This window comes from Barbus barbus, assembly GCF_936440315.1.
Source record: "Barbus barbus genome assembly, chromosome: 1".
Classification (NCBI taxonomy): domain Eukaryota; kingdom Metazoa; phylum Chordata; class Actinopteri; order Cypriniformes; family Cyprinidae; genus Barbus; species Barbus barbus.
In genome coordinates, this window is record NC_136729.1 from 1,027,409 (window position 1) to 1,042,500 (window position 15,092).

At 40.9% G+C, this 15,092-nt stretch overlaps 1 protein-coding gene across 1 annotated transcript in view; it reads right to left on the reverse strand.

Annotated features, from left to right (window-relative positions):
- The window catches only part of rela (v-rel avian reticuloendotheliosis viral oncogene homolog A), a 30,436-nt gene that overhangs the window by 8,905 nt on the left and 6,439 nt on the right, over positions 1-15,092 (reverse strand). Inside the window, exons 2-7 of the mRNA XM_079392912.1 lie at positions 5,332-5,370; positions 4,476-4,612; positions 3,888-4,033; positions 1,788-1,879; positions 621-755; positions 436-540 (exon numbers count right to left, since the gene is read on the reverse strand). Of these exons, the coding sequence (XP_079249038.1) occupies positions 436-540; positions 621-755; positions 1,788-1,879; positions 3,888-4,033; positions 4,476-4,612; positions 5,332-5,370 (654 nt within the window). The remainder of the gene's footprint in view (positions 1-435; positions 541-620; positions 756-1,787; positions 1,880-3,887; positions 4,034-4,475; positions 4,613-5,331; positions 5,371-15,092) is intronic.

Below are 15,092 nucleotides of genomic sequence, written 5' to 3' on the forward strand. Positions count from 1 at the left end.
AGCTTCAAGCATTGGTTTTTCATCAACACTTGAATGTAGGTAGATTTCATAAAAAAGCAACATTTTGAGCAAAAAGCTGAGCAAATCTCATTTTTATCAACTAATACATCTGGATCATATTCAGTAATATTATCAAAGCAAAGATGCAGTAGATGTCTTCCATCAGTATCTGAAAGCTTCACAGGCCTTCAACACTTTCTGGATCCACACCTCACTCTGAAACTTTAGACAGCGTTCATTTATATGCAGTTAGTGCTGATGATTTTTCATATGCATAGTTTTTGATCGAGTGATTCTAGACTCATTCAGGAGATGTGTGATATTGCCCCCTAGCGTTTAACAGCAAAATTCTGTGTTTGGCGGGGAAAGAGTTAATGCACCTATAGTAGTGTCTCAGTGAAGCTGAATGAGACTGGCTTGTGTGTGTATTCTGACCTTTCTGCACTTTGTCGCACAGCAGGAAGATCTCGTCTCCTCCGCGGCAGCTGCCAGAGTTCCTGTTGACGCGGCAGATCTTGAGCTCAGCCGTGTTGGGCGCTCCTGAGGAGAGAGAGGTCAGAGGTTTAGAGGTCAGAGGCTCAGGTGTGAGCGGTCAGACGTGTGTCCGGCGCGGGACTCACGGTTATCGTAGATGGGCTGCGAGACGACGGGCTCCAGGGGGTACAGCTCTCCGCTGGGCAGCGTGATGGACACCTGGAAGCACAGGCGCACCGCGTTCAGATCGTACTCCTCCTCCCAGATCTTGGGCTCGGGGACTGCAGACACACCACAAAACATGATTCTAATCATACATGTGACCCTGCAGCACAAAAGCAGTCATAAGTAGCACAGGTATTATTAATTATACATTTTTCTTTTATGCCAAAAATCATTAGGATATTAAGTAAAGATCATGTTCCATGAAGATATTTAGTAAATTTCCTACTGTAAATATATCAAAACTTCATTTTTGATTAGTAATATGCGTTGCTAAGAACTTCATTTGAACAACTTTAAAGGAGATTTTCTCAATATTTAGATTTTTTTGCTCCCTCAGATTCCAGATTTTCTAATAGTTGTATCTCAGACAAATATTGTCCGATCCTAACAAACCATACATCAATGGAGAGATTATTTATTCAGCTTCAGATGATGTAGAAATCTCAGTTTCACAAAATTGACCCTTATGACTATTTTCTGTCATAAATACACAATGAGCTTCAGTCATTGCGCAAACCTATTATTTATGTAATTTATATATATATATATATGTGTGTGTGTGTGTGTGTGTATATAAGTCAAAAGTTTGGATTAATAAGGATTTTTAAAAATAGTGAAATAATTTTTTTTTTTTAAATAGTGTAATTTTATTGTAAAACAGCTGTTTCTGTGTGAATGTGTTAAACTGTAATGTATTTCTGTGATGCACAGCTGTATTTTCAGCATCATTACTGCAGTCTTCAGTGTCACATGATCTTCAGAAATCATAATAATATACTGATTTACTGCTCAACAAACATTTCTGATTATTATCAATGTTGAACACAGTTGTGCTGCACAATATTTTTGTGGAAACCGTCATTCACTACTATTTAATAGTTTGTGGTCAGAAAGAAATTAATACTTTTATTCAACAAGGACTCATTAAATTGATCAAAAGTGCCAGTAAAGACATTTATAATGTAGCAAAAGATTCCCATTTCATATAACTGCTGCTCTTGTGAACTCTCTGTTCATCTGTGAATCCTGAGAAGTAAAGTGAATCAGGGTTTCCACACACAGACTGACCGTCCTGGTGTGTGTCTTACTATTGAAGGGGTTGTTCTGTGTCTGCAGGCGACAGGAAACTGCGTCTCCCACATCCTTCTTCTTCACGCACTGAATACCCAAATTCTGGAAACTGAAAGAGAGAAATGAGAGGGCAGAGGCAGGCTGAGCTCTGGAAACATACGGCTTCGAGCCGCGAGATGGAGCTCCCTCCAACACACATCTGTGAGCCCAAACCGGAAGCAGCGCTGTGATGAGATGTTTCCGACGGCCAGCACTAAATATAGCACTGACCAAAAATAACACGCACACATACAAGAGATGGAGCCAAGCTCCTCCAATCTGCTCCTGTTCATGTGTTTCAACAGAGTTTGAATGAATTAAAATCAGTTGCTGGAAGAGGTGGACAGGAACAAGAGAGTTTTTACTGTTACTGTACTTCTTTATTTAGGGAAACTTTACTACATTTCATAAAAACATCTTGTTCTTCATTATTCAGAACTGAAGAAATCACCACCTGCTCGAAGACACAAGAGTGGTTCATCACGTCCGAGCTGTCGAATCGCTTCAAAAGTCACTCCGAACGATTCATTTGTGAATCAAAAGAGTCAACAGCTCACTGATTCAATGATGAACTGGGATATCAGCTTGAACGCCACATAAACTAAGTTATTAATGCTGGATCTTAGGATTGATTATTGTAAATGAAACTCATATTTAGATCATAACTGTCAGGTATGTGTGAAGTAAACCTGATTTTAGGTAAAATAATACAAATTAATATCCACACTGCTGTAGATTCAAATGATAATAAACTAGTATGTTTTCATAACATTCCCCTTTAAATGTTCATGCATTTTGCATGTTCAATATATTTCTATACTCTTTGTAGCCACGCTTACACAAATTTTGTTTCTCATTTTTTTGGTTCTTCTAATTGTCTGCACTCTCATATTTAAATAAACTGAAGTCTAATGTTTTGATAGTGTATAAGAAGCTTTGGTAATAAAATATAAAGTTTGCTTATTTGCATATCAATGCATAATAAATATCTGCACTATTCTTTCTTGTTAGTGTATTTTCTGTTCATTGTGTGAATTTTCGTGCAAGTTTATATTTTTTTAATTTTATCATGTCATTTATTTGAATCTCTCTCTTTTTTTTAAATATTACTATTCCGGTACTATTGACTTCATTTTTATTTCAGTTTAAGTTTTAATTTATTTCCATCTAGTAACCTATTGCAGTTGCCAAGGCAACTGATTTTTCTAACTTTTAATTTTCTAATTTAAAATTTCAAAAAATTCTTATTTTTGTTTAGTCAAAGTTTTTCATCTAATATTTATATTTTACTCTATTTCAGCTTTATTTGTATTAATAACAATGTTTTTAGTAGTTTTATTAATCTAGACTTATGACTAGTCTGACTAGAACAAATAATAAACATGGTTCATTGATCAGTACTTTTTTACTTTTAATACTGGACTAATATTTTATTAGAGAATCTGTACCTTTACTTGAATAGAAAACAAGTATTTCTACTTTTACTGGAATAATGTTTATTAGGGAAAATGTACTTTTACTGTAGTATTTCATTTGTGTTCTTCATCCACAAGTGCTTGCTGGAAAACCCTCAGCTAATAACACACACACACACACACACACACACACACAGAGACACAGACACACACACACACACAGAGACACACACACACACACACACACACAGAGACACACACACACACAGACACCGAGACACAGAGACAGACACACACACACACACACACACACACACACACAGAGACACACACACACACACACACACACACACACACACAGACACCGAGACACAGAGACAGACACCGAGACACAGAGACAGACACACACACACACACACAGACACCGAGACACAGAGACAGACACACACACACACACACACACACACACACAGAGACACACACACAGACACAGACACACACACACACAGAGACAGACACACACACACACACACACACACAGACACACACACACACAGACACACACACACACAGAGACACACACAGACAGAGACACACACAGACAGAGACACACACAGACAGAGACACACACAAACACACACACAGACACAGACACACACACACCTGTGTATCCGCCGCTCCTGTAGGTCAGCCTCGTAGTATCCGTGTTTGCAGTCTTTGCCCACCAGCTCGTGTGGGTGTGGCTTGTATGGCTGGTTCTTGGTCACCAGAGAGATCCGCACTCTCAGCGCCCCGCTGTAGTTGTGAACCTATGAGAAGAGCCGCACAGAGTCATGTGACCGCCGCGGTGTCAAGTCGTGGCCTAATGGTTAGAGAGTTGGACTCGTAATCGAAAGGTTGCGGGTTCGAGTCCCCGGCCAGCAGGGATTGTAGGTGGGGGGAGTGAATGTACAGCGCTCTCTCCACCCTCAATACCACGACTGAGGTGCCCTTGAGCAAGGCACCGAACCCCCAATTGCTCCCCGGGCGCTGCAGCATGGCTGCCCACTGCTCCGGGTGTGTGTTCACGGTGTGTGTGTGTGTGTGTGTGTGCATTTGTTCACTACTCACTGCTGTGTGTGTGCACTTGGATGGGTTAAACGCAGAGCACCAATTTCGAGTATGGGTCACCATACTTGACAATACGTCACGACTTTACTTTTTACTTTACTTTACTTATGTGTCAGGTATGAGCAGGTCTCAGCGCCTCACCTTGATGGCGGGGTGTGTTTTTGTGGTGTCACTGCTCTTCTCTCCTGGGATGCTGCCGGCGGATCGACCCTCGCATTTATAGCGGAAACGCATCCCTCGTGCTTTCGGCTGCTCGATTATCTCCACGTACGGATGGCCTTTAGACACACACACACACACACACACACACACAGTTACAACATGCTGCATGTTTGGGAATTCATCTCAAACAATCTACAGAATATCATCTACAATAATCTATAGCTCTTCTGATAGTGTTCAAGCGTTTGGGTTCAAGTCTCTTCTGTTCACAAAGCTGCATTTATTTGATCAAAATTACAGTAAAAACAGTGAAATATTATTACCATTTAAAACAGCTGTGTTCTCTGTGAATATGTGTTAAACTGTAATGTATTTCTGTGATCTGCAGCTGTATTTTCAGCATCATTACTCCAGTCTTCAGTGTCACATGATCTTCAGAAATCATAATAATATACTGATTTACTGCTCAACAAACATTATTATTATTATCAATGTTGAACACAGTTGTGCTGCACAATATCTTTGTGGAAAACGTGATGTATTTTATTTTTCAGGATTCACAGATGAATAGAAAGTTCAGAAGAACAGCATTTATTTGAAATAGAAATCTACTGGAACATTATAAATGTCTTCACTGACACTCTTGATCAGCTTGATGAATAATCATGTCTCTGGGGTCTCTGAAAGTGCAGTGAGCCGTGCACAGCTTGGTCTATTATTATTGTTAAACATAACTTGGGTGTTCAGTAGCAGATCTCAAGGTAAATGTCATTGTTTGAGAGAACCGCAAACACAGTCCCAGTGTAATGACAGAAATACTGTAGACTTCTCCTACCTTGGGACACCGGGGACGGTCCCCACTGGTGAAACAGTCCTGAAAGAACAAGTGAAGAGAGATCAGTGAACCAGAGCAGATTACAGCACTCTCTCCAGAGACGCCACACGAGTCAAACCTGACAAAAACACACAGAGCTGCTTCTGACTCCATGTTAAGCTTGGTTTACATGACACCACTAGACCTGCTTATAATTCACATATTTCACTCAGAAAATCAGGTTTAACGATAAAAATTAATTTCATAATGGTGCTCAATATCTCGACCAAGATGGCGGCGCGAACACATCGCGAGGCTCAGCGTCTTACCAGATTTAGGAAAATAGTGTTAATTTACCTGGTTATTTCACTCGTGTTCGCGCGATTCAGTTATGCGAACTACAGCTACACTAAACAGTCACTTTTGGACATCAACAAACAGTGTTCCAACATAGTTTTAGATCATCCTTTCGACTTCAGCGAACTCCCGCCGGAGCTACTGAGATCACCGCGGACAGGCGGATCACTCGTACCGACCGGAAGTGCTCGGCGTCGGCGTCGAGACCGTAAACAAAGACGGGGAAAGCGTGGAGGGCTGCGTGCTAAGCTAAGGCTAAACCCACATCGACCAGCTCTGCCCAGCATCTTCCTTGCCAATGTACGGTCTCTGATGAACAAGATGGACGAACTAAAAATCTGGACCCTCACACAGAAATGGCTTATGGACTGTAATGTTATGTTTTTCACTGAAACATGGCTCTGCAACGATGTCCCAAACAGCGTGGTGCATATGGATGGACGCTCTCTCTTCAGGGCTGACAGAGTAGCAGCAACCTCTGGTAAAAACAAGGGTGGTGGAGTATGCATTTATGTAAATAAATCATGGTGTAAAGACTCTGTCATTGTTGATACCTACTGCTCTGCTGAGCTGGAGTTCCTGATTATCAAGTGCAGGCCATTCTATCTACCACGTGAGTTCACTTGCATTGTTGCTGCTGCAGTTTATGTACCTCCGGACGCTAATGCTAACGTGGCTATGAAAGAACTCTGTGCTGCTATTAGCAAATTACAAACCCTGCACCCGGATGGAGCCTTTATCGTTGCTGGGGACTTCAATCACTGCACTTTTAGATCTGTTCTCCCTAAATTTCATCAAAATGTCTCCTGCACTACAAGGGGACATAAAACATTGGACCATGTTTACACTAATGTGAGTGATGCCTACAAAGTCACACCCCTCCCCCACCTGGGTCAGTCTGATCACCTCTCTTTGTTCCTGCTCCCCAAGTATACCCCAGTCATCAAACGTGTGAAACCTACAATAAGGACTGTTAAAATCTGGCTGGAAGGTGCTGACTCCACTCTTCAACATCAATTCCAGCACACAGAATGGAGTGAGTTTGCTGCCCAGGCCACCACAAACTCTCAGATTAACATTGACACTTACACCAACTCTGTCATGGCGCACATCAACAGCTGTGTGAGCAGAGTGACCACACACAAAAAAATAAAAATTTTCCCCAATCAGAAGCCCTGGATGAACAGAGAGGTTCGCCTCCTGCTCAAAGCAAGAGATGCAGCCTTCAGGTCTGGAGACCAGGAGGCTTACAGCTCAGCCAGAGCCAACCTGAGGAAGGGTATCCGCCAGGCCAAACTCGCACACAAACAGAAGATTGAAGATCACTTCAATTCTTCAGACCCCCGGCGTATGTGGCAAGGCATACAATCTATCACAGATTACAAACCACCTAACTCTGTGCCCCCCTCCAGCTCTGCCTCCCTCCCAGACGAGCTCAACCACTTTTATGCTCGTTTTGATCAAAATAATAAGGAGATCTCACTCAAAGCTGAGCATCAACCCAGTGAACTGCCTCTCATACTCTCCACATCAGATGTCTACTCCACTCTGCGTAAGGTGAATGCACAGAAGGCAGCTGGCCCTGACGGAATACCTGGTCGTGTGCTTAAAGCCTGTGCGGAGCAGCTAGCTGAGGTCTTCACGGACATTTTCAATCTGTCCCTGGCCCAAACATCTGTCCCCACTATCTTCAAAACCTCCACCATCGTACCAGTACCGAAACACTCCACTGCCTCGGTCCCTAACGACTTCCGTCCTGTTGCACTCACCCCCATCATTGCCAAGTGTTTTGAGAAACTGGTTGCATCCCACTTAAAATCCTGTCTCCCTGCTACACTGGACCCATTCCAATTTGCCTATCGCCACAATAGGTCAACAGAGGACGCCATCTCAACAGCACTTCACTCTGCCCTCACCCACCTGGACAGTCAAAACACACATGTGAGAATGCTGTTCATAGATTTCAGTTCTGCATTCAATACTGTAATCCCCTCCAAGCTGATCTCCAAGCTCAGCCAGCTTGGAATCAGCACACCCATCTGCAATTGGATTCTAGATTTTCTGACTAACAGACCTCAGTCTGTTAAGTTAGATAACCTCTCCTCCTCCATCATCACCCTGAACACCGGCGTGCCACAGGGCTGCGTACTGAGCCCTCTCCTGTACTCCCTCTTCACCCATGACTGTGTTCCTGTTTATAGCTCCAACACCATAATCAAATTTGCAGATGACACCACGGTGGTAGGTCTGATCAAGGATGACGATGAATCAGCCTACAGGGATGAGGTGCAGCACCTGGCTGTGTGGTGTGCCTCCAACAATCTAGAACTAAACACCCAGAAGACAAAGGAGATCATTGTGGACTTCAGGCGGACTAGGAGTCATGCACACACACCCATCTACATCAACGGAGCTGTAGTGGAGCGTGTGTCGAGTTTCAAGTTCCTTGGCATCCACATCTCTGATGACCTCACCTGGTCCCATAACACCTCCACTCTGGTCAAAAAGGCACAGCAGCGCCTTTACTTCTTAAGGAGCCTTAAGAAAGTTCACCTGAATCCCAGGATCCTTGTGGAATTCTACCGCTGTACCATTGAGAGCATACTCACGAACTGCATCTCAGTATGGTACAGCAATTGCTCCGCATCTGACCGCAAAGCACTCCAGCGGGTGGTGAAAACTGCTCAACGGATCACCGGCACCCAGTTAACTTCCATTGAGAACATTTATCATAAGCGCTGTCTGGGCAGGGCAAGAAACATCATCAAGGATGCCTCTCACCCTAACCATGGACTTTTCACCCTCCTTCCATCCGGCAGGCGTTACAGGTGCCTACGCTCTCGCACTAGTAGGCTCAGGAAGAGCTTCTTCCCCGAGGCTGTGACACTTCTGAACGCCACACCACTAATCTAACTCCTGCACCTGCTTATTACTGCACTGGTCACAGTACTTTACACACATGCATTTGCACTATTCATATTTTGCACAGACTGCACATTGTCAAAGTTATTACAATATAAACTGTCTAAAGTTGTTACTGTACAAAGCCCAGTAAACTATTTCTATAATATTGCACTACTGTTATTTTGCATAGAATACATTGTTCTATCAATACTTGCACACACTCATCCAGCTGTATTTATTTATTTATTACCACTGTTCTCACGTCTCTGCTGTTCATAATGTGTATATATAATCCCACATTGCTCTGTTCATAATGTACATACAATCCCTACATTGCATTCCTATTTATATTCTGTATATACTCTGCTCAATACTGTATATAGCAATTCCACTGTACATTCTGTAAATCATTTACTTCATTTACTCTGCACTTATATGTATATAAAACACTATATTCTTGCACTTCTGGTTAGATGCTAACTGCATTTCATTAGCTCTGTACTTGTACTCTGCATAAATGACAATAAAGTTGAATCTAATCTAATCTAATCTAATCATTAGATCTTCATATATGATTCATTATGGATTTGAAATTAAAACAATAGTTCAGCCAAAAATGAAAATGAGCTAGAAATGTGTTCACGCTCAGTTCATCTGAGATCAGGATGAGTGTGTTTGTTCATCAGGTTTGTAGAAATGTGTCTCTGCATCAGTGTCTCAGCAATGGATGCTCTGCAGTGAATGGGTGCCGCCAGAATGAGAGTCCAAACAGCTGATAAAAGATGTTTTCACTGCCGGCATAATCCATTATAACGCTTCCTCCAATTAAAAAGTGCATCTGTTGTCTCTCTTCTCCAGATGTTAACTGATGGACTGGAGTGGTGTGGATTATTGTGATGTTTTTATCAGCTGTTTGGACTCTCATTCTGACGGCACCCATTCACTGCAGAGCAATGGATGCACATTTTCAGCACATCTGTATTTTTTGATTATGCATTGTATTTTGCTGTGTTTTTTGGCTTACATAAAATGCCTGTGAACTCAACAGAAAGCATCCTGTCAGGAAACCTTTCCCATTTTCCTACCGTTTTTGTTTCTTACAGTGTGTTTTCATAAGATTTATGAATATTCATGAATCAGACACTAAACAAAAGACAATCCTGAGCGTGAGACGGACTGACAAAGAGGAAAATCCAGAATTGGACACAGCAAACACACGTTGACCTACTTAAACCTGGTTATGACTAACCCGTCTGCTAGATGAAGCGTATTTAACATCTCAGACTCCGTGTGTAAACATTCTACAACGCTTTTATCATCAATGACAAACGTGCTTCTCTTCAGCAACGTCACGTCTTCACACAATACTCAAGAAGAAAGCACAAACACCAGGAACGAAGGGGATAAAGAAAGCTGATGGCATCAGCTGACAGAGAAAGTGAATCATCTTGGGAGCCTGAATCCAGAATCATTTACTGTCTGAGTTCAGACTGATGCAGTGCTGGAGGTAAAGCTCTGAACGAGCGCAGTACAGCAGCATCAATCTGACACGCATGAACAACACAGAGGAACTAGTGAAGGCTGTCCTGCTTCATCACTGCATCTGTGCTGAAGAAAACATGATAGTGAGAAGATAAAGCGCTCTTCAGTCTGACACCAGTGATGCTGCTGTGCTTCCTGAGACTTGGAAAGCACTCTTACTGGACTGAAGCAGCTCAGCTTTACTTGATTCTCCATCAATCCTTTTCTAGATAAATCAGTGCGTCTCAAATCTGATCATCAGGATCTTTTGAGGAGCGTTTGTTTCCAGAAGCTTTACTTTCTCTGTTCCTCAGCGGAGGAATGATCTTCATCTCACATCATTCTTATTTAATGTATGCATGTTAAAGAGCAAACGCCATAAACCAGGGGGTTTCAAACTGGGGACCACTGGGGCCCACAAGAGAGTGCTGGGGGTCCGTAAAAAAAAAGTTTAGAGAAAAAGAGTTTAAAAAGTGTAAAATATAAGTAAGATTAAATGAATAAATATATTTAAATTAAATAAATAATCAATATACAGTTGGGCAAAAAAGTATTTAGTCAGCCACTAATTGTGCAAGTTCTCCCACTTAAACAGATGAGAGAGGCCTGTAATTGTCATCATAGGTACACTTCAGCTTTGAGAGACAGAATGGGGGGAAAGAATCCAGGAAATCACATTGTAGGATTTTTAATGAATTAATTGGTAAATTCCTCTGTAAAATAAGTATTTGGTCACCTACAAACAAGCAAGATTTCTGTCTCTCACAGACCTGTAACTTCTTCTTTAAGAGGCTCCTCTGTCCTCCACTCGTTACCTGTATTAATGGCACCTGTTTGAACTCGTTATCAGTATAAAAGAAACCTGTCCACAACCTCAAACAGTCACACTCCAAACTCCACTATGGCCAAGACCAAAGAGCTGTCGAAGGACACCAGAAACAGTGTAGACCTGCACCAGGCTGGGAAGACTGAATCTGCAATAGACAAGCAGCTTGGTGTGAAGAAATCAACTGTGGGAGCAATTATTAGAAAATGGAAGACATACAAGACCACTGATAACCTCCCTCGATCTGGGGCTCCACGCAAGACCTCACCCCGTGGGGTCAAAATGATCACAAGAACGGTGAGCAAAAATCCCAGAACCACACGGGGGGACCTAGTGAATGACCTGCAGAGAGCTGGGACCAAAGTAACAAAGGCTACCATCAGTAACACACTACGCCTCCAGGGACTCAAATCCTGCAGTGCCAGACGTGTCCCCCTGCTTAAGCCAGTACATGTCCGGCCCGTCTGAAGCTTGCTAGAGAGCATCTGGATGATCCAGAAGAGGATTGGGAGGATGTCATATGGTCAGATGAAACCAAAATAGAACTTTTTGGTAAAAACTCAACTCGTCGTGTTTGGAGGAGAAAGAATGCTGAGTTGCCTCCAAAGAACACCATACCTACTGTGAAGCATGGGGGTGGAAACATCATGCTTTGGGGCTGTTTTTCTGCAAAGGGACCAGGACGACTGATCCGTGTAAAGGAAAGAATGAATGGGGCCATGTATCGTGAGATTTTGAGTGAAAACCTCCTTCCATCAGCAAGGGCATTGAAGATGAAACGTGGCTGGGTCTTTCAGCATGACAATGATCCCAAACACACCGCCCGGGGAACGAAGGAGTGGCTTCGTAAGAAGCATTTCAAGGTCCTGGAGTGGCCTAGCCAGTCTCCAGATCTCAACCCCATAGAAAACCTTTGGAGGGAGTTGAAAGTCCGTGTTTCCCAGCGACAGCCCCAAAACATCACTGCTCTAGAGGAGATCTGCATGGAGGAATGGGCCAAAATACCAGCAACAGTGTGTGAAAACCTTGAGAAGACTTACAGAAAACGCTTGACCTCTGTCATTGCCAACAAAGGGTATATAACAAAGTATTGAGATCAACTTTTGTTATTGACCAGATACTTATTTTACACCATAATTTACCAATTAATTCATTAAAAATCCTACAGTGTGATTTCCTGGATTCTTTCCCCCATTCTGTCTCTCAAAGTTGAAGTGTACCTATGATGAAAATTACAGGCCTCTCTCATCTTTATAAGTGGGAGAACTTGCACAATTGCTGGCTGAATAAATACTTTTTTGCCCAACTGTGTACATAAGTAGATTAAAATAAGTAAATAAAAGAACACAAACAAGTCATAATAATAAAGTATATTACATACAAAAATATTTTAAAAATACAAATAAATAATACAAATGTCTAGTAGTAGATATATAGATTAAAATAAGTAATGATATAAATACATAATATAAAATTTGTTTACAAAATATGATACAAATATTTAAATAAGTACAAAATATTAAAATAAAAGGCAAAATGATTAAATAGATGATACAATTACATAAAAAGTAAATTTGATTAAACAAATCTTAAAAAGTGATTTAAATTAATTAAACAAATAGACAAACAAAAAAGTAAAAATGCAATTAGGTTAAGATAAAGATTTATGATCAAATTAACAGGACAGTACTATAGTGAGTAGAAAAAAAAACAAAAAAAGGAGTCATCGGATGCCTATTTTCCACAAGCTGATATGATTCTGTGGGGTCTTTAAGGATTCTTTGGTAAAATACACCCTTTTTACCCTGTTAAAATCAGCTCTGTTTTCAGCGACCCATTGTGTTGTATGTCCCTTTAAATGCTAATGAGCTCTGCTGACCCCGCCCCTCTCTTCCATGGAGTGATGCAGTTCTCATGAGACTTTTCCAGTGTGTTGGACTTGAAGCGGCGCAGCGCAGAATGATCAGTGTATGACATCGAAGTACCGTGAAAGCGATCAGGGAGCAGACGGATCCTGATGCTCCTGAAAAGCTCTTGCTGTGATGTCATACACTGATCATTCTGCGCTGCGCCGCTTCAAGTCCAACACACCTAAAATAAAAGGAAGATCTGACCACGCCCCAGGCCACACCCCCAGTACTTATTATTAAAAATATATATTTTAGCACATTAAAAGACATATTTCATATTGTAATAATACATACTATTGTCCTGTAAAAAAAAAAAAGTAGCACTTAATAATCATGATAATATAATAATATAATATAATAGAATTGTTATTATTATTAAAGTGCCTGCCAAAAGTTTGGAAACATTACAATTATTAATGATTTTGAAATTTTATGAAATAATCTGAATTTATTTAATCAAAATAAAGTTAAAAAACAGCAATATTGTGAAATATTACAATAATAAAATAGTGTGTGTATAATATAATATATTATGAAATGTAATGTTATTCCTGTGATGCAAAGCAGAATTTTCTTCATCATTACTCCAGTTTTCAGTGTAATTTTCAAACATTTCTGATTATTATCAATGTTGAACATTTTTGCTGCTTCATATTTTGTGTTAAATGGTGATACATTTAATTTTTTTGGATTTTTTGATTAAATAGAAAGTTTAAGGAACAGCATTTATTTGCATTTATCAAATATATTAATCAAATTTGTTAATGCATTTATTAAATAGAAATCATTTTAAATGTCTTCACTCACTTTCTATCACGTTCATGTGTGATGAATAACATGATTCATTTCTCTCTCTTTTTTAAATCTTATACAAATGTTTGAGTCGTATCATTGTTTTCATGTATAAAAGTCTTTATACATCAAAATATAGTTACCCTTTTAAATTTTAGGATGGGGTCTCTCTTATAATTGGGGTCCGTAAAATATTTAAAAGCCCTGCCATAGACTACAGTTTTACTGAAAACAAGTGAATGACGTGTGTTTATGTCTGCATTCTTTGCTGGTTCAGGAGCAGGTTTACTTTCACTATTATTTGTGAGGTTTTTGAGGAGGTGATGTTGTTTACTAACCCTAACCCATCCAAAGGATTAAACCTAACCAGCTGTAACCCACCCGCCCCTTAACCTACCTATGACAACTACAAGGGGCCTGTTTCATAAAACAATTTACCAAATAATCCAGACTTATTTCAGTCCTGACCCGTTTTACTTTATCTGTCCTTCACACACACACTCTCTCTCTCTCTCTCTCTCTCTCTCTCGCACACACACACACTCTCTCTCTCTCACATATACACACACACTCTCTCTCACACACACACACACACACACACACTCTCTCTCTCTCTCTCTCTCACACACACACACTCTCTCTCTCTCTCACATATACACACACTCTCTCTCACACACACACACACACACTCACTCTCTCTCACCGAATAGCATTGCATTCTACTCTGTTGTTGTGTTTGGGTTTTCCAGTGAGTGATGTAACTCTGTTTGATTTGTGCAGTAATCTGATTGATTCTGTTGTGATTCAGAGCATCAGTAGATGTTAGTGAAGCATCAGGACTGAAGCTCTGGATCAGCTGAGGGAAGGGCTTGCTTGCTTTGCTCATCTCTTGGTATTGCAGGGCTTTATAAAGATATGATTGGGATGTTTCCAGAATTGAATTGCCCTTTTTTGTATCTTTTATGATTAGAGGATATTTGCCTAATTCTGCCCTGCATGTGTTATGTGCCGGTGCACGTGTAATATAGTTTCACAGAGTTCTGCATGCAGGGTCTCAATTGGATGTTTTTCCCATTTGGTGAGATCTTGATTTGTCAGTGGACCCCACACCTCACTGCCATAGAGGGCAATGGCTCAATTACTGATTCTAATATTTTCAGCCAGATTCTAATAGGGATTTCTATAGGACATCACCGTTTTATGGCATAGAAGGCCCTGCGTGCTTGATCTCTCAGTTCTGTCACAGCATGGTTAAAGTCTCCTGTGGAAGTGATTGTCAAACCCAGGTAGTGTGATGTGTGTGTTATCTGGTTAGTGCCTAATGTAAATGTGTGTTTGTGCTCGCCAGGTCATTGATGTAAATGTTAAATAATTTTGGGCTTAAGCAGCAACCCTGTCTCACTCCACGCTCCTGGGAAAGATACCCTGTACGTTTGGAGCTGATTTTTACTCCACATTTACTTTCAGTGTAC